This window comes from Micropterus salmoides, unplaced genomic scaffold, assembly GCF_014851395.1.
Source record: "Micropterus salmoides isolate LMB-PRFRI ecotype aquatic unplaced genomic scaffold, ASM1485139v1 Ms_hic_scaffold_9, whole genome shotgun sequence".
Classification (NCBI taxonomy): Eukaryota; Metazoa; Chordata; class Actinopteri; order Centrarchiformes; family Centrarchidae; genus Micropterus; species Micropterus salmoides.
The window spans coordinates 586,777-607,981 of record NW_024044681.1 but is presented as its reverse complement, the minus strand read 5'-3'; the positions used below and the strand labels follow the sequence as shown (position 1 = coordinate 607,981).

At 42.3% G+C, this 21,205-nt stretch overlaps 1 protein-coding gene across 2 annotated transcripts in view; it reads left to right on the top strand.

Moving 5' to 3' along the window:
• Nucleotides 1–533: 533 nt before the first annotated feature.
• Nucleotides 534–21,205, top strand: part of LOC119895745 (thyrotropin-releasing hormone-degrading ectoenzyme-like) — a 210,228-nt gene continuing 189,556 nt past the window's right edge. The window contains exons 1-2 of one of the 2 annotated variants that reach the window (XM_038709043.1): nt 534–623; nt 19,616–19,860. In XM_038709043.1, coding sequence (XP_038564971.1) covers nt 19,688–19,860 — 173 coding nt within the window. In that variant the 5' untranslated portion in view covers nt 534–623; nt 19,616–19,687. Of the gene's footprint in view, nt 624–10,498; nt 14,032–19,615; nt 19,861–21,205 lie in introns of those variants that run through there. The other variant, XM_038709042.1, reaches the window with a different exon arrangement.

Sequence of the window (21,205 nt, the reverse complement as noted above, 5' to 3'; positions counted from 1 at the left end):
GTTTTTTTTGTCTATGTTTATTGTTGATAGACGACCGGGAGTCTGCACGTGGTGTTTTAATTTGACTGGATTCTCTATGCTGTTCTGTGTCCGACTTCCTGCCTGGTTCTTCTGCTCTCTGCTGCTTGACGAGGCTTCCATTAAAAATAGACTGGCAGTGAAAATTTAACTTAAGCTAAACTTAAAAAAACGCAAATTGAATCGTAATCTCAATATCTGGCAGAAAATTACAAGTAGATTTTTTCTCCAAATCATTCAGCCCTACACTGATATGTTTTGATGTAGTCAGAGGTTTTAGGTTATGGTTTGGGTTTTAATATTTACCTGTTTGATTCTTGTTAATGCTAATTTTCGTGTGTTTCTCTCATCCCTTGTCCTTGGTTACTTAAGTTTGGTTGGTAATTCATTTGTTTGGTATTTTCTGTTTTACTTTGGTAAATCCGTAAAACTTTTATTTTGTCATTGTCAGTGTCTGGTGTTTGTTCCTGTTGTGCCTGATTAGTCCTCATGTCTTTCACCTGTTCATTCCCTCCCTGGATTATTCTGTTGCTCATCTACCGTGTTTGGATTTATGTTTCTTGGATGGATTACTAGCTTCATTTTGGACTTTGCTTTGAACCCATGTAAGTTTCTTTAAGTATTGTTAATAAATCACTAGAACTGTACCCTGCTTTTCAGCCACTGTGAATAAAACCACACATACCGTCCTAGTGAAACAATTTCCTGTTCTAGATTATTAAACTCTTATTAATATAAGCTAAGGTTGTTTTATCCCTAGTTATAACTTGTTGTTTTTCTTTTATATGTTAGAGATGATCATTTTCAGGTGCTTCAACTAGCAGAACCGAGTACCTGAAATGAGCCCTTACCAGAACGGCAAACTGCATTGCAACTTTGATTTTTGCTTATTTATTGAATGCCACCACTTACAAATAAATGTAGGTATGGTGGTTGTTATTTTCAGTTTGGGAAGTGGAGTAGCTCTTTTTTTCTGCCCAAACAAACCCTCCAAAAGTCTGAGAGGTGAAATATGTTCTGTCAGACATCTGCTTGATAAAAGCTCCGCTTTTTTTGTGTCCGTGTGTAAATGTTCTGCCATCAGATCACAGAACTGATGTGGAAACAGCCGACAGGTCTAGTCAGAGGAGGGTGCGGCCAATTCACTTTATGGCACTTTTCATGGATGAGGTCCTCCTATTCTGTGATAAATTCTCACTTTACTCGTCATTTGAAGCTGTCCAATAAATCTTTTGTGGCTGGAAATGGTGCAAATATAAGCCCGTCAGTCTCATACTTATCTAATATTTTCTCCATAATAGCTGATGGTTTAAAGAACCCCTTTAAAAGTCCCAGTTTAAAACACATTTTACTGGGAGACGATAGAGGGTTCGCCACCGGCATCCAAACACAAACAAGCTCATTCATCGTTTACTTCGCCTCATCTGCATAAATTTAAATACGGAGAGTAAACAGTGAATAGTTAGTTTATTAGTGCAGCATTGAGCTCCTGGATTGGATCCTGTTACATGTAGAAGAGAAATGCTCAATTACTCCTGTGTTTGTGTGTTTGTGTGTGTGTGTGCGCGTGCCATGCTAATAATTCCATGGAGGGTCGAGGCAATCAAAAACCTCTCACTTTTAATCAGCATCACACAGAGCAACACACACACTGTTACTGTTGTAAACCAGTTTGACAACTCCAGTGTGGTGGGAGAATATGACATACACACCTGACAAATTAGAAAAATAAATGGATGTAGATGGCTGCTTGTGAAAACAGTATGACAAACACACATGCACACTTAATGCATGTTTAGTATACATTCACACACACACACACACACACACTCTCACACGCTGCTAGTGAGATAAATGGAAAGGAAATAAACGACAGGACAGAGAGATACACCTATCAAAGAGAGCAGAGAGGCAATCTGTTTTATATTTGTGTAAATGTGAGCTTTCACACACAAACACACACTTTGCAGCACTCTGTCTCTTTTCCCGCCTGGTATCATCAAAGGCCAAATGAATAACACAGCGATTTCTTAAGTCCTTTGGCGTGGTATTCCACGCTTTTCGCATGTTATTTCCTGTAACAGTAGGCGTAAAATGGCTACTGTCACAGGTAAAATCAGCGTGTGTGGGAGATAAATACCATGAAAGTCCGACACTGAGGTGGTGGAGGGGTGGTCGTGTGTGTGGATATTAGCCTGTAAGTTGGTCCGCACCCAGAAGACCAGCGTTCGGTTCCCGAGTGAAACCATAATTACACAACATTAGTTTTTGTTTTTTATTTACATTACGTAGGTTACCATGCCACATCGTTGCTAATGGTAGCTACATAGCGTTAGCTACGATGCTAGCATTGACATCCCCCCGGTGTACTTTACTGCTAAACTTAACCATCATTAATATATAGGCATGTCGACCGGTTAACCCTACAGCTGTGCAGATAGGGTTAACCTCCTTTGTGTTGCTTCTACAGGCACTGAACAGCGTGTCAGTGCCAGTCTAAACGGTGTGCCGTGCTATCATGTTGTCTTTTCTGGTTTCTGGTGTTATCTTGGTTTGCTGCCTTTAGCTCATGACGCAGACTGGCAGAAAAACAAGAAAATGAATAAACAAAACAGGAACAAAGCTAAAAAAGAGACAAAAATAGTCAAATAAGAAAGCAACAAACAAAAACAAAAGACCAAACAAAGTTTAAATCTTTAAGCTGCCGTTTCTTTCCTCAGAATCGATACCTGCCATTCACCCTAAGTCTGCAGGAACAAGCCTCTGTTGTCTTGTTCTGCTCAAGTCCTGAGTGACATCAACCAGACGTCATCAATCCAGACGAGGGGGATGACCCGCCACCGGCCGAGGCTGCCTTAAACGGCGAGGAGGTTCCCCCGTCTCTTCATCACACAACTGTCGGGATTTCTGTTTGACCTGCTGGCTGCTGTAGTGACAAACCGAGGGCTTCATCCAAGGGGGGCCAGCAGCGTAGAATCTGTCAGGGTGACTTCACACTTTGGTAAAGTCAGGAAAAGTTGGTTCATACATCTGCCAATACAAAACTTGAGATTTGTCTTTGACATCAAATTACTTGAAACTTCACTTGTACTTGTCTTTGAGACCTTTGTTTGTCTCAGTAGCCATTCCCAATGTAGTTCCATTCCTCTCTGTGTAGTAGTTTACATTGTTAGCGGGACAGTTCACCGCTGGATTGAAATAACCTTCACATGCAGGAGGGATTCAGAGGAAACGATGTGTGCATGTAATCAGGTGTTACTGCTAGTTACTGCGCCATGCATCATCAATCTACAGTCCACACACGCCATTCACTGGTCAGGTGGCTGCCACCAGAACAGACAGGAGAGGGTAAAAAGACAACAGAACGACTAGCATTATGTTCAATATAAAGATAATACTGTTTATTTAAATTAGAAGTGCATATTTTATATATATATTTTCCAGTCATGTGATGAATAGTGAAATTGACTGCCATCCTGCGGGAATCCCACACAGGATTCCCGAAAAATGTCAGCCTCCTAGTTTGGATCTCTGCGTGTTCAGCTTTAAATCTGCTGTCCCTCTGACACACTCTTCTTTTTATTTCTCCTCTTCTTCTGCTGCTGCTGCTAGATTGGTGTCAAGTACAGAGACCGCACACACCCCCCCACACACACACGGTCTTTCCTCCTAACAAGTAATACACATTCATTACATTTTCTGCCCACCGTGTGTGTTCTCTGCACTTGACATCAATCTACCCGGAGGCAGAAGAGTGTGCTGCCCACTTAGATCTCTCTCTCTCTCTCTCTCTCTCTCTCTCTCTCTCTCTCTCTTCCTGCCGTCTTCCACCTTGATCCAGTTGGCTGAAATAGGACTCTAATTGGCCATGCGATGTCAGAGAGACTGTGCGTGTCGACGTTGGCTAATAAAAGCATTGCAGGTTGCTCTTTATCCAAAGCCCCGCCCTTCCCTTGGTTAGATATGTCCGACAACTTTCTCTCAACAATATGGCAACATCTAGCGATAGATTGATTTAGGCTTTGGAGATGGAATAAAAGTGTTCTTTCTCAATTAATCAATTAACTGTTTTGTCTTTAACAATTCTCAAATGTCCAAGGTGACTAATGTCTTGTCTACGTCTTTTAATGTCCAGGAAATAAGACGCCGGCTGCACTAGCTCTTAGAGGTTTAAAGTTAGCCTCTTAAGTGGCGATTCATGCATCACTATATCAGAAAACATTACGCCACACAAGCTAGTTCTTACGTAGAGGTTAGTTGCCAGTCGGGGTTGGTGGTTCGATCCTCCTGTCTGCATGCTGAAGTGTCCACACTGAACCACAAATTGTTTGGCCAGCACATTGCAATTGGTGTGTTTTTCTTTTAGGTAAATGTGCTATGTAAATGCTCCCCTTTTACAATTTAACTGCCTAACTGTAAACTTACAACGCAATCTTGCTACAATATGATCCGTTTATGGAATATGGCTGACACTTTAGTTCTGACTCTTGTTAAAATCGTTATTAATAATTACGTTAACTGGGAATATTTTGATCAACATTTTACTAAAACACCTAAAATTACAAAACACAATGACAATAATGAACCAACAGGTTAATTCCCACCACTTGTTCTAAACTGAATGAATACCACTAACGCTGAAACACAACCATTTCTCCATATATGCAGATCTAAATAAGACAAATACCTACATTTACATATAGGGTTTATTGTTCATTTTAACATATCTATTTACTACTTTCTGTAGCTGATGATGTTGCTTTTGATTGGATTTGATGTTCCTTTTATTGGTGCAGCCCAATTTAGGAAATCATTTGAAACTAGGTAGTTGTTACTAAAAACTTTGAATAGACAGCACTAACTTAGTGATGGATTTCTAAATAGCTGGTGCAACCCAATCCTGGCCAGCAGTTGTTGAGACAGTAAACAGGCAAAATCGTGATTGTGATGGGCACATAAGTGGGAGAAGAAGAGAGGAGAATATGAATTATGGTGACGTACATTAGGAAGACATAATAATAAGTGTGAGGACGTTTCCTCTTGATACCAAGTAATAATGTACTGACAGTAAAAGGCTAATTGTATGAATTTAATCACTCTCTAATCACATTTTGACTTATGAAATGTCACATAGCGTAAATATCAACCATTAAGTTTAAAAGCAAGAGCTCACAGTTTGTCACGGACTAAAAGGTACATTCATGATCAGCAAAAATATTTTGTCGAGGCATTTTGCACAGTAACTTCTATATTTTATGCAGCACTGCTGATCTAAAGTATGTTTTATAACAACATGCAAGCATTAATACCAGGTGGTGGTGCTTTGGCCTGCTTGAAGGCCTGTTAGAAGTTTTACAAGCCACCAGATGTCACTGTGTTTGCTGAGTAGATGTTCCTCGTCTAATATTCAATTCAGAGTATTAAAGAGCGTGTTTACTTAGCACTGTTGGGGATCGTGGACTGGTTAAAGCAGATTCTTATGGCATGGATTCAGACGTAGCAGATTTGACAGCTAAACATTCATACTGTGAACTCTAGTGCAGCACAACATAACAAAAATAGGTTTCAAGCTTAGTAATGCTGTTGACAGGCCTACACTACACATGTCATGTAACTTAAATAGTAACATCAGACAATGTTAGCTTAGGTGGCAGGAGTGAAAATGAGTCATCCCCAACATTTGTTGTATTATGGTTAAGTGCATAATGCTGCTGTGAATGAAAGGCAGCCCCCATGTTTTTGGTTAAGCCTCGAATGTTTAAAATGTGGTTCTCCACCCCAGATTTATAACCGTAATCTTGGAGGCAAAGGACATACAGAAAAGGGTCACAGAAACTACAATTTTAATCTTCTCCTGAAGGCTACATGACCTGACTAATAAATATGTCACTTTTGCTTTGTTAGTTTTCACACAAATTCCTACGCCTCCAGATGAATATAGCTTTATTTGCAAAAAGTAAGAATGAATAGAGGCACAACTTAACTTATGTCACTACTTCTAGCTGATTGGGGCATATCCTTGCAGCCAGGTTCCAAAATCTAGTGAAAAACCTAAAGCCAGAAGAGTGGAGGCCAGTGGCGTAAGTATTGACTGTGCATCTGGGGCCCAGCTGATTACAAGGGCCCACAAGGGTAAGCGACAATTGCCACGAGGATCATGATCAGCCATCCATTCATTCACATTACGTCGGCATTTTGAGTTGCTGTGCTTTTCTTGCTTGCTATTTGTTCTGTGGTCATTGACATACTCTGTCGCCTACTTTGTGTTGATTTGTTACTGTAAGCTGGCTAAAGCTATTTTGGTTTTGTAATAGTTGGAAAAAGCAGGTTTGAGTTGAGGGCAGGCTGTAAGATTTGCCTTTGGCACTGGGGCCGCTGTCCGTGGTGCTGATCCAACACATTCTCACTCCCGACTCATCACTTATTGACGTTTGGTCGAGGCTCTTTGGCGTCGCTTTTTTTTAACGCCCTGAGTAACCCTTTAGTGTTGTAATGTTTAGGTCTCTGCGGTCAAGTTTGCAACGCTTAGCAACAATAAATATGCAACGTCTAGTTAGACTTTCAAAATAAAACGCTAGCGTTGCAAAACATTGCACTTTTGAAACGGCATATTATTAAAGTTGTCAATTTAGTTAGGTTTAGGCACAAAAGTACTTGGCTAGGGTTAGGAAAAGATCATGGTGTGGGTTAAAATAACTACGCAAGTTAACTAACGTCACTTGCGTAACTTAAATAATTTACGTAACTTAAACAAATATATTTAATGTTGACTTTTTCTTTCACACAAGAAAACAACAGTCTCCTGGTTCATAGTCCGGGTTCTGGCCCTCCATCCACCCCAACCACCTCCTTACTTTTCTGTTAAATGTCAAATACCTACCTTTACCATCAAAAACTGGCACTACAGGGCTTCCCCCACTTTGTTGACGCTACAGGGATCCCCAGTGCGACGGGTCTAGACCTTGTTGTGCGTCTCTATGCCCCTGTGTACGCCAAAGTGCCTTTTGGGGTAAGGGGTATGGGAAAATATTTGAACATATGTAGTGTCGTTTGCTGGACCAGCACAGTATTGGACAGACTCGCATTGCCATCTGTTAGCCTCTGCCTCTAGCTAGACAAAAGCATTGACCACCGAAGCATCTGACAGAGAGAGACAAAAACTAGCCATTAGCTTCACTGAACAAAGCACAAACCTGACAGAAAACTTTTACCGTGTGTGTCAGATAACAGATAGTTTCAGACACACATGTATAAACACACACACTGAGACAGAAGGGCAAGAAAACACCAATAGCTGCAAAATTAATGGCTCGTGTGATAGCCAATCAAACGTTTGGCAGGCCGTGTCAATAGCCAATCAAACAGCTGGCGGGGTGAATGTTGACGAGCAGGACGTCTGTCAGTGTCACCTTGGTGCAACGGCAGGGGAAGCCCTGGCCTTCAATACACGACTCAACACAGTTCAATATCACAAGCAGAAAACACGTTTCATTGGTTGGTTGGCAGAAGGATTCTGAGCTAACGGGTGATGGAAAAAAATTGAGTACGGTCAAAGTTTGACATTTACAATTTATTAGATTTAGATTTCATTTTTCTACGCAAACAATCACACAATCAAAATTTGGTAGTGTGTGGCACAAACACACAGCATCCGTGCACTTTCTGCCATGTGTAAATGCAGGACTCCGAGCAGATCTTCCAGGCCAAGCATATCTGGTACCTACACCGGATGTACTCTAAACAAATGTGGGTACATACGGCAGAAGAACACTTCTGCATATATTGGTCTGTGCAGGCTGGATATGGTCCAGAGAGGGCGCCACAAGGACCGTAGACCCAGAGGCCAATTTATACTACGGCTACGTGCCGTCATGAGCATTTATACTTGTGCCTTGGTGTTAGCGTCGCTCTGCAATTACACCACCAAAATGCTAGTTGGCAGTGGGGTTTCTTTGTCCCACTCTCTTCCGTTCTTTTACTGCTGTTTAGCCACTGATGTTGTTAGCGTAGTCTACTACAAACAATGGTGACTGAAACTGAGTGCTTCGTGTTGGGTTTGATCAATGAAACATTGAAAAGTTTTAACTTAAATAAGGAGACAGCTGTATGTGTGTCAACATTGAACATTACGTTGCGGCAGTGGTGCTACTATGACGACATGCTACATTGAAGGATGCTACCTCTGGGCACTATCTGCAATGGAAAACGGAGCACGGCCAAACCGAGTCGAGTCGAGGCTGGGCGAGTTGAGCTGGTACTGGTAATGGAAAAACAACAGAAGTTACATTTTTGAGGAGGTGTGTGTCAGGCTACGGCGTAGGTTACGCAACTACACGTAGGTTACGGCGTATATATGGCGTAGATTCGGCGCAGTATATTGGTCTTTCGGTGTCAGTTATAGCGTGACAGTGCACATACATTCATACATTGTTGGCAGCACACAGACGTGGACGACATTTGCTCTATGGGCCACATATTCTCCATCACGGTCATAGACATAGACGGTGGACACACATGCTTATACAATCCAAAATATGATGAATTTTAAGCACAACTTTCCACACCCACTAATTTATGTCATATGGTAAGGACTAGGGATGGGGATTGGGATATTGATATTGATACCCTTATTGAGACTGCTTAATGATCTGATTTTTTATCGATACCACTATCGATACTTTACTATTATTTGGGGACGGTTATTTGGTAAGCCCAGACCAAACAGGCATGAGGTAGCTTAGTCCTGCACGCTATGAGCAAAATATTTAATGTGCGATAACATTGTTATATGTTGAGATGACATATCACTTGCGATAAATAAACAAATATTGAAGGGTGCATCGTAACTGCCTGGTTGTTTTTAAATTAATTATAGGATTAGACTCAGACAGTAGTCTGTATCAGTCCAGACAGAGAGCAGCAGAGGCTGCAGCCTCATGATAAACAGTCCCAGGCTGTTGAATACTACGTTTCAGTGCTATCATTAAAAAAACATTAGCTTTTTTATCCTTTGCGATTCACGTTAAACCAGATTTGGCGCTCGAGACACAACGTTACATTATAGGACCTGCTAGTCTCGTTAGCAGTATCGATAAGCTTGGACCTTATTGATTTTCGGGTTTTAAGAAATTTTGGAACCGGGTCTCAATCCCCATCCCCAGTAAGGACGGTAGAAATGTGAAAGATTCTCAAGTGACAACGTAATAAGATGGTTGTATGATTACAGACTTGGGTATTTGAGGATTAAAATACTGTGCGCTTAGAATTTTAAACACACAAATACATTGAAACGGCCACCTTTTGCTGACATGAGGCCACTTCCACATTTGTTTGGTTTAAGCACTTCCATATTAAGTGCCAAGTCGGGTTAGAAACACAAAATCCGGTTTGTAATTAAAACTTGGACGCTATGTACAAATCAGAAACTCGCAATTGCGGCAACTTTGATATTCCATGAACATAGCACTCGCTACAAGGGTTTACATGATGTACATTTCATCATCTGCCTGTCCAAAGTAAGGCTGAAACGTGCATCTCCAGCTGCAAACACGCATGGAGGATTTTCAATGTTTTATTATACTTTTATATCCAGCTATCATTTTAATGTTTGTTTGAAACCCAACTCACAGAGGTTCGTACCATGACAGGTGTGTGCGCCGGCTCTTTTTTGCGATTCCCCTAGGCAGAAATTTCAACAAAATTGAACAAAAAGAAATGACAAAACACACTGTTTGTTGAAGGGCGTGCCCTTCAGATTGACGTGTCGATGCCCGACAGTCACCAGAAAAATAACCATTTAAGTCATTTGTACAACCACATTATTGTAACCCATGTTGAGTACAAACTTAAATAACGTTAGTGACTTCCATTACGTGACTTATGTAATTTACTTAATTAATTTACTTACTTTACTTTACTTTAATCCAAACCACAATGTTTTCCTAAACCTAACCAAGTCGTTTTTGTTGCCTGAACTTAACCAAATGTGAGTGTTTCATAACATTAATCTTGTGTATTATGTGACTTACGTTACATAGTTAAAGTCCAGTTGCCCGGTAGCTTGTCGCTGGACCAGTATGGGAAATGATCTGTTTTGTTCTTTAGGTTGCCCCTTTCAGCAGGACAACATTTTATGATCTTACACCGCAATAGCTACGGTTTGGTTAGGCTTACGCACAAAACACGACTTGGTTAAGGTTAAAGAAGCACTGTGGTTTGAGTTAAAATTAGAGGACCAATAAAAACCACGTTGTTAAGGATTGTGGTCTAAAGAAACCAACACTGACTGGCGTTAGGAAACAAGAAAAACAAACTGTGGCAAAGAACAACAATTTATTGATCCTTCCCTACGTGGACTTCCTTCTTTGCTCTCAATGGATGAGCTTGATGATTTCTACAGCTGCTAGAGGGCTACACAAGTTGAAAAGAGCATACATGTACATGCGGCCTTGTTATGGGCACAACACCTGAAATGCAGGAGCTCAGCGCAAATGAGGGACTGTGATAAAAAACTAAATTGGAGAAAGGCATCAACCAGCCCTGGTCTCCCCTATTCATTACTTTCCACCTCTGCAGGAGACAAATCAGCATGTGTCCGTTTGTGTGTGTGTGATAGAGATTCAGTGCCTCAGTTGTCTTTCATCATCAATTTCCTTTTGTCTGGTTTGGAATATATCCAGAGAGAATGGAAAAGAATAGAGTTGGGTGGGTGTAGCTTTCACCCCCCCACTCCCCCTCTCTCTCAGCCAGCGCGTGCCTCTTGGTCGGAGCCGCAGCAGCAGTTTGTGCTCAAACAAGAGCGCACACCGGACGCGCGGGCTCACATACAGAACGGGCTGCACGGGACTCTTCCTCAGCACCACCATCATCATCCTCCTCCTCCTCCTCCTCCTCGGTGGATGGAGGGATGGTAGCAGGAGAGCTTCATCATCACCGTGCATCACCGTCATCATCACCACCAACATCATCGCCGGGAGCGGAGGGAGAGAGGAGCAGCCGCTCTCACTGGGCTAAAAAGTTAAGGAGGATCATAGGGTTTAAAAACGGAGCACCGGAGGGGCTCGTGCCCGGCTTTAACCCGGGATAATCCGCCTGACACGGCTGATTTCTACTTTGGACTCCATGGGAACGGATCCGGTGCTTCTGAGGGGATTTATTGTGTATTTAACGGATCACTCTCGGCGCTTTCAAGGATCGGTTTCCAAAAGGTCCCCGGTACTGAAACTGATCCCCGGTGTGTTTTAACGAATCTCTGACGTTACAAAGGGATCCACAGTTTGTATTTTAACGGGTTCCCGGTTTTGAAATCAGTCACTTGAACTGATCTCTGACATTTAGTTGTAACAGTGGTTAAACGGATCCATGACGGATTTCTGACGGTCAGGCGCCAACTCCGGTCATTTCCACAACGGATTTCTCTGTGTTTAAACTGACGTCTGAGGTGTTTTAACCGATTTCTGACGTTAGTGTAACGGATCCCCGGACAGTCCCGGGTGGACTTGACGGTGTACTAACCGACTGTAACCTCAGCATATAATAAAGAACAAGAATAAACGCAGGTGAAAAGCAGGCGCTCATCGCCGAGTTCAGAGGAAAATAACGGGGTTTAACGGGAAAAGCGCGCTTCTTCTCAGCACTGAAGTAAGTCTGCCCAATAACGGGCCACCACCGGGGAGGTTCCCCAGAACCCGAGGAACCGACCGCCGGTAGAAACGGAACCCGGCGCTCTTCGATTCCCAACGGGGGCGAGAGAAGAGAAGTTACCGGAGGACCGGAGGAGTTGATCCGGATCAGGCTAAATTCTCACGGACTGTTGATGATCGGACAACTGTCGTCATTACTAGCAGAGTGACCTCATTAGGGGACAGGATTGATTGTGAACGGATAAAAAAAAAAAACCACGCCTGCTCTTCCTCAGATTGGAATCCTTAATCCGGGGTATCAATCATTTGCAATCTTTTTTTTTTTTTTCATACATCAGCCTCGTGAGCTGTAACGCGGGGATCGTTTAGACCCCGTGGAGGACCCGAGTGAATTACCTCCTCCACGGTGAAATAACTCCACATGCTGGCTGTAAATTATCCACTTAACCCCCTCAAGAGAGAAAAAGGGAGAGAGACATATAGACAGACTGCAGTGAGAGAGTTATTCCCTTTATTAAACGCCACCTTTTTGGTGATGAACTACAAGCTTTTAAAACGGCAGTGAAATCTCATTTAACTTTAAATCTGCCAAACAGAGAGGCATACAGAGATGGGCTACTTAATCTTCGAATCTAAATCAAATTTATCATCCCTGTAATATTTTTACAGGGCCATTTAGAAAATTCATCATTACAAGACAATACATGTCTTTGTTTTAGCGAAAATCTGTGGGACAAAATTAGGAAAATGCGGTGACTTTTTGACATAGCTTAACTCCAACAAACTGTGCCAAAACATATACATAATATTGAATGTTTATTGTTATAAAATATAATGTAAAATATTGGCTGATTATTTGTTGACCTCGTTTTGAGGTTAAAAACAAAGAGTCAAATGTAAAACTGAAATGTAATCATAATAATCTTATACCAGTGCATCTGTGGCTTCTAATACTGACCTTAATGTTCTGTAAGGTTTTTCATCTCCCACTGTGTCATAATAATAATACCATAATTGTCCGATAGGGGTTTATTTATGCTTCATTGCAAGTCTGGAAGAGCTTTAACTCAAAAGAAATTAACTTTATAACAACCTGGGGACAATAACCCCCCGCTTTAAATCTCCTGTGGTAGTTTTAGCTGTGCTTTAGAATCTTCACTTGGACTCGTGTAGATCAAGTGACCGTTTCTGAAGTTCAAGATGAGGCTTGAAGTGATTTTAATGCACACTCTGTGAGCAAATCCAGCTAAATTGTGATTTCAGCTGATTTCCCAACACACAGGGTCTTAACGAGGCTTTTTTTTTCAGCCTAACACATTAATCTGTGGTGGTTTAGAGTTTAATTTACAGCTGATTTCCAGTGAAAGTCTATGGATGGTACGCTCACTGTATAGCCACATCCTCAACAGCATTCCTCCTCCTCCTCCTCCTCCTCCCCCTCAGCCTCCTAGAACTTGAAATGTAGCCATGCAGCATTGATTTTTTTTTCCACACCGCAAAACCAAAACGCACACGACCATCTAATCCTTTCTGGTGTGTCAGTTCTGTTGCCTGAAATGTAAGACGTGCCGCGGTGTTGATTTTCCAGCTCCAGTCAGAGCTGAAGGACATTCATACCGGTCCAGCAGCAGCGAGGTCAGAGTTCAGGTTTGCAGAAATATAACTGCTGGAGTTTTAGAACTGGAGGAGTGAAAGCCTGATACTGGAATCTTGGGGAAGATCAAAACACACGGACGGTCATTTTCCACATTAAATCATCTGTAAACAAGCTGGAATCTGCCCTGAGCATAAATGAATATTTTTCTCAGTCAGAACCCGTTTTTGACCCTAAACCTTGAGGACAATTCTTTGCCATCAGAGTGACACTTTTAGCTAAATGGGACTTAACGACAGCAGCCCGGGCGCCATGCGGAATGGCCGAGCCCTCTCGGACCAGTGGGCAGAGTCAGTGGTGGTCCGGCCTCGAACCACAGAGCGCCACATCACGGTACACAAACGACTGGTGCTGGGCTTTGCGCTGTCCATCCTCACCCTCATCATAGTCACGGCGGTGGCTGTGGCGCTCAGCATCCGCTTCGAGGAGTGTGGCGGACGAGATCGTGACGGAGCGACGGGGGAGTCCGGTTCTCGAGGCAGCGGAGGGTCATCAAAGTTGAATGGAAGCAGAGGAGAGAGGGCGGGGGAGAGGGGAGATGAGGAGGCGGTCCAGCCATGGAGGAACTCGCGGTTGCCGGGTTCAGTGAGGCCGCGGCACTACGACCTGCGGCTCGCAGTCTACATGGACAACTTCACCTTCTCTGGAGAGGTCAGCATCGAGCTGGAGTGCATCAACGCCACCCGATTCATCGTGCTGCACGTTGACCGCCTTGAGGTATGGTGGCCTGTATGAGGCAGAAATCTATGTCAGGAACTTGGTAAACATGAATAATCATTGACAAGATGTGCAAGCTCATAGTGATGCCTGTGACACTCCAATGTCTGCCATCTCAGCTTGCCGACAGAAGATGCACACAAATACTGTAAAATCCTTCATGACCTGATAGAAACCACAAAATTTACCTAGGCAATCTTTGTGAAAGTTAGTTCTGGGAGTTTGGTTACATTGCAACTACTTACAGGTTGTGTTTCATTCAAGGTAAAATAGATAAGAAGATGAAAGTTACAGTGATGTTGTGGGGTGGGGTTGTAGACATGCTAAAACCTCAGTTTTTGAGTTTCCGTTTGGCACTGTCATCGCCAATTGGATATGGAGTTAATTTTGTTTCAGTATTATTTGTGTGAACAGATGAGCGATTGGTGTGTAAATGTGTAAAAATAAAACACTTTACACAATTACAAAATTAAGATTTGTAAACCCACAAAATATTTTGCTAATATAAAACAGATCTGCAAATACACAAACAAATTCCATATTAGTAAATAATTTACGGATAAATTAACCACATTTGTGAATATCTTCGTGACATTTGAAACTTTCAAACAGACGTTTGTGAGTCCAGCTTGTATTTGTCGATCTCATTCTTCACTCTTAGAGTTTTGAAACAAACTTTCCGCTAGTTGAAAGAAAATCAACTCGTGTCATTTGGCTGTTTTCGGAGACATTACATTTATTCATTTAGCTGACGCTTTTATCCAAAGCGACTTATAATTGGATATAACACCTCTGGAGCAGCTAGGGGTTAAGTGTCTTGCTCAGGGACACAACGGTGGATGGTCGCAGCAGGGAATTGAACCCGGGTCTCTCACACCAAAGGCATCTGTCTTATCCACTGCGCCGTCACCACGTGATGTTGCCTGCTGACAACGTCATTTCTGCATTTCTGAGTACAGCAGAGCTGCCTGAAAGCGCTAGCTTGCTGCTGTCGCTAAGGCAATATCGGCTCCTCTCAACTAAACGTGAATGCAGACTGAAATTCAAGCGTGGTGTTGTGTCGAGAGGGGCAGCAATTTAAACATGACACAGTAGTAAACCTAAAATTAAAATCTCCTAAGTGCAGCAGGAAGGCCTTTTGATCTCTTAAATCCGAAGGATGAATGTGTTCAGTAGATTTAATGGGTATCTCCACATTAGATTTTCATATTTCTTATGTACAGATGAAAAATTATCAGGAATTCTCCTCTGGAATCCATGAGTATCCACGGTAAATTACTGGAAATCTTGTCGGGATAGAAACCATATTCCCAACCTCCCGGCCCTTAATGACACTGTGATCACACGCAGGGCACTTACCACGGCACACAACCCCGCCACCCCCTGAACTCATGCTTCATTTTACTCCCATCCGAACGCAGAGGCAGACCTATGATCTGTAAGAAATCACGCTACAGTAAGAGCTTTGTGCCCTCTCCCATCACTGCACTTAACAAACTGTTAAGTGCTCAAGTTCATCTATAATCATGTTACCGTACTGTGTTCCATTTTTTCTATGTTGTTGTGTTTGTTCACTGTTCCTTAATTGTTCTTAGATGCATATTGACTGTGGAAACAAATTTCCTCTAACGGAGGACTATCTGTCTGTCTGTCTGTCTGTAAGCATTGGTTTTGCAGGACCACAGATATTGAGGTCTGGGGTAAAACAGGGTTAAACCTGGTTGAAACCTAAAAGTTTTATAGATTTGTGGCTGACCTATAGTAACCATAGAAATCATTACAGCACTCCAATGTTCAGTTAAGACTTGAAATGTCACTGAAACAACAGATGGATGTAACCTAGCCATCCAAAATAAATGTTTTAACCCGGACGTATCTTGAATGGTAAATCTGTTCGAACCGGCTGGTGTAGAAGAAAAAGTGGGGTGGAAAAGTTGCAGACGTACTGAAAAAGGATGGTGCCTTTTATGTTTAGGGGGAAAAAAAGTTGGATGACGTTCAGATGACGCTCGTGTTCTGGATGTTGTTGCTTCCCATCACCAAATGACTCTCCCTCCCCCAACCGCTGAATTTCTAGTAGTGAACCAAAATAGCCTGTTTTGGAATCGCTGGATGTTCTTATTCAGTAAGTGTAATGTTGGTGTTGTTGCTGTAGTACATATTAGCTGCAGAGAAGTCTGTCACTCACGACCAATGATTCTGTTGCGAACTAAGCTCCATACCTGCTCTAAACCCTGCCCCCTTTCCTCTGTCATCTGATCATGATTTCTGTACCATAAAACAAAGTTAGAGACAGTTTGATAACTTTCCTGATGAATCTTTCCAAACAAAGCTTGTTGTTTGCATCCGGAGGTCTGCTTTCTGTGTTGGAAAACAAACCCGCTCTCTAACAAAGAATGTTTATTTCCAGACTTGGCCTCAGAGATTTCCTTAACGAGGCTAATTAACCATCAAAGTTGCTGTTTCAGCCGAATTTTTTGAGCCAAACGCGTGGCGAGAGAGAGCCTCAGAGAAACGCCTGAGCAACGTGATTTTTCAGGCTGGTCATCTCGGCTAATGTGAGAGAGAAGATAAATCTGTCTAATTTGGGCAGAGGCCAATTAAAAACCCTGCAGCCCTTTTTGTGTTCAAGTGTGAGCACACATTAAGAGGTGTTGTTGGGCCCCAGACAGGTCTCCTAAGGTACCCTCAAGAGACGGTGCATTATGAAAAGAAAAATGGTCAAGATGTGAAAAGGCCAGAACACACACACGTGGATAAAAATAAAATGTTATACCTGCTGGTAGAGTGCTGTTTTCTCTGTCAAAGAAATGTCACAAGTACAAAATGCATTCAGCATTCAACAAAACCAAAATAGAAAAGTGCTTTACATTTTATTACATGAGCTACACATTCTTAACAATTCCATGCTCCGTTAAACAAAGCATCATTTCTTTGACTGATTTTCTGCACCCTAGGTGACGATTGGTTTCTGTTTAGGCCAATGAAAATTAACTTGTAGGAACTTCAAGTCACATGACTTATCGACATTAATAAAGACGCATTATTCCAACAGGAAGTCGGGCCGTTGAAGCGTCTGACAGGGATGAGTTCAGCTGAGAAATCAAACCAATGAACAAACAAGCAACGCAATTAAAAGGCATTTTGGTTGAGGGGAACCTTTGAAGGCATCACAAAACGGGCTGCTGCGTTCGCTGACTCACCAGAAAACCCTGAAAAACATCCTTTTAATCCCCAACGTTTCCTCCCAGTCAGCAGACTCTGCTCGTATCGATCAGCTCATTCATCAAAGACCAAACACACATTCACACAAACAGACACAGACGAACACACTCAGTGTTTGATCGGATCGTTGATGTGTGTTAGCGAAGAGACCCGACAGTTCCCACTATTGCCTTGCACGTTCCCATCATGCACTGCTGCTAATGTCAAAGGGTAGATCCCTCAGTGTCTTGATCGTCTCTGTTTCTGCTCAATGGTTTTTCCAGATCTCTTTGCTGGCATTGTGATGCATAGGGAACACTTTAGGGCAATTTCAGGGTAGAATTTGCTGGCAATCCAAGAAGACTAACTCAGAAGCGAGTAAATGGGGCATGATTTACTGACACATAGAGCATGGGTGCACCTGTTCAGTGCAGAAAGTGACCAAAACCATAGGCACTTCCTTGAGAAATAGTCTAAGTTGCTAACCAGACAATGAATTAAGAGTTAGTTCTAGCAAACGTAATTTTCGATCCACTGCTTTCGCACCACTGCCACCTCTTTTTGAGTGTAGATTATACTCTGCCAGAGCAAGGTAGGATAAAATTTTAATGACGTGGCCTCAAAAGTTGAGATGTATTTATTGAACACATTTCTTGTAGCCGACTTTTTTAAAATTATGGAACACCCACAGGTGTTTTCACTTGTTTTACCTGATTAGAGGTCTTCTCAGGACTGCGTGGGTGGGTACAGACCCTGCTTGACTGACATATCTCTCATTTTCAGGGATGTTGCACCTGTTTGAGTGAGTTGATGATTTTCTACACTTTGATGAGTTTGGTGACATTTCATTTAATTACCATTAAATTACCATATACTAACCTATCATCAGCATGAGCTCAGGTCAGAGTAAAAGAACACACCTGTCTTCAATGAGTGAAGTGCTCTTTCTTCTGAAAGTTCTCCTCAGTCACAGACTGTCTGTGTTTGACTCTGCAGCCTCAGAATGAAATATTGAGGAACTTTGGTGAGCTGGCTGATAAACAAACACACTGAGTTCTTTCTTTCTTTCTTCCTAAATTAAAACTGTCCCATAGCCTTTTCAACCTACCTGCAACCTCACACACACCATTTGTTGTACCTGCGGTCACTGTCATGTCACCATGACGACAGATCCAGCAGTCCCAAACAACAGCTGGCATTGAATCAGGTGTTGCATAGCAACGGATTTCATCAGACAAACTGGAAAGGCTCTGAAACTGCTGCAAATCGGTGCATTTTAGGAGCAGTGTCACACTGTCGCGCAGTTGTACCTGAACGGCAGAGGCCGCTGTTCATTAGTGGAGCTGTGTGACAGCAATTTAAAACATTTGAGTTAGAGAGCCATGCGGAAGTGCCTTAAACCTGCATTCTTTCGGCCAGCAGGGGGCAACTGCTGTAGTTGCAAAATGAGTTGAAATTGTATTGCAGTCAATGGCAAAATGAGGCTACTTCTCACCCAATTTATTACCTCAGTAAAGACTTTCCTAATGAGTTTATGGTGTCAAACGTTACTTTTAAGTCTTCTTCAATATATTTACATTTGGTGATGGAGCAGTGGATAAGACACATGCCCTTGGTGTGAAAGACCGAGGTTTGATTCCCAATACGGACATTATCACCAATGTGTCCCTGAGCAAGACACTTAACCCCTTGTTACTCCAGAGGCGTGCGACCTCTGACATACATAGCAATTGTAAATTGATTTGGATAAAAGCGTCCACTTAATAAATAAATCTACATTTACTCATTTGGCAGACACTTTTATCCAAAGCAGCTTACATTTGAGGAACAACATGCAAGTATCAATAAAAGCATAAATACAGTAAGAAATCTACAAGTGACAATAGATACTAGTAAGAGGTATTCACACATGTGGCATCAATGGGGTAGCGCAGTGGCCGAGAAGGAATGTAATCTTGTATTATGGAGTTTAGATAGATGGGTGCAGATCCAGTAATCACACGTTAGTGACTTGAATTTGATTCAGGAGGTCATGGGGAGCCAGTGGAGGTCGCTGAGTAATTGATTGACATGAGTCCCAATACAGCATGATGTTTAGTTAGTAAATTATGGTCCAATTTAGAGGAAAATAGAGGATAAAGCAGGGTGTGCTTTAGGGCTTGGCTACCTTGTGAATCACAAATCGCTACCATGTCGGCCTGTCAATCAGGATAGAGGCGAATCGTATCCAGTGCACTGTGTACAAGCGAGACTGAGATTGAAGCGGCTCTACAGGTTGTTGACAACTTACAGATATAGCTTTGTTTTCACCAGGTAGTTTTTAATTTACTATAAAGTTTCATCATTCATTGATTCTGCCTCTTCTTCCTCCTCCCTTCAGGTGGACCGAGTGTCCGTAACAGCCGAGGGAGGCACCGGTGGTCGTCCCGTCAACAGGCCCGGTGGTGGAGCCATGCGCATCCACCGCCACTTCCCCTACCCGGCCAATCAGATGTACGTCGTGGTGCTGCACCGCGAGCTGAAGCCAATGAGAGTTTACCGCCTGAACGTGAGCTTCGACGCCGCCATCGAGGATGAGCTGCTGGGCTTCTTCAGGAGCTCGTACACCCTGCAGAGAGAGAGACGGTACACACACACACACACACACACACACACACACACACACACACGTACTGGAACACATACACTGAAACACACTCATTTTTCCTGCAGCAGCAGGTGGTTCGACTAGAAAAGGTCAGCGCTTCACAGCCACGACATTGATTAACTCACACATGCCACTCTGTGTGCGTGTTTGATTGTGTGTTCCACACACACACACACACACACACACATAAACACACACACCACTCACTCCCTCCTTATGAATTTCCCATAAGCCTCTGCTGCAGAGTTTTTTCCACATCAGATTTCTTCCCCACAGTGCTGATGGGAAACAGACTGTGTGCTGATACGTTTATTATTTCATGCATGAGTTTGTGTCTGTGTGGCCTCGGTGTGTGTGTGTGTGTGTGTGTGTTACCACAGCGACAGAACATTTTATCGTCTGTTCCACTTATTGCATAAAAACAAAGTTGTAGTCAATTGATGAAATCAGAAGTGCTCACTTGTGATTGGATAGAGGAGTAAACTCAGGACCGTAGAAGGACTCATTAAACATACAGTCATTTCTCTGTATTATTCAATGGTTATTACTAGTTTTTGGTACTTTTCTGGAAGTAGTAGTGGGGTAAATGGACTTCCAACGATTTTTATGTTTTACATGATGAATTCAAAAGCAAATTCAAAGCAAAACCTCCTAAAATACAAATAATATATCTGCTGAGTAGGGATGTCACTATACCAGAAAAATTCCACAATTCACGATATCCAATCCGATAACACAGTAAAAAAATAAATACATAAATCCCACGTACACTCCTTTAATAAAACTAAAAGCTGTGAAAATTGTGTGAGGATGTCCAGGACAAATGAGATAGAGTTTGACGTTATTGAAAACGATTACTGTCATGTCTCTTGTGACATCCCTTCTGTCCTCACGCCGTCACAAATTTGGTTTTAATTTTAAAATGATAATTAAACTAATTAAAGTTTTTCTTTAAGATTTGAGTCCTGGTTGATTTGGTAAGAAATCGTGGCCACCCTGGCAACAGCAAGTGTGTTTTGATGCTACAGCAAACACTCTTTGAGGTTACGTGAAAATCAAGGAGATCAAGGAGTCTTTTTAGTTTCATAATGAATGAAATAGATGTGTGTCGTCAGCAGGGATGGAAATTAACACCCGCCACCTGCCAAATGCGGGTGGATTTTCCGTTTGGCGGCCAAATGTTGTAAGGTTACCCTATGTGGTGGGTAAATATATTCGGCATATAATTTCTCTTTGATGGTAATTAGCAGCAGACCAGCGTTCTTGTTGGTTGTGTGTCGCACATAAATTGGTCCCCGGTGTACAAAGCTATCTAAAATCATG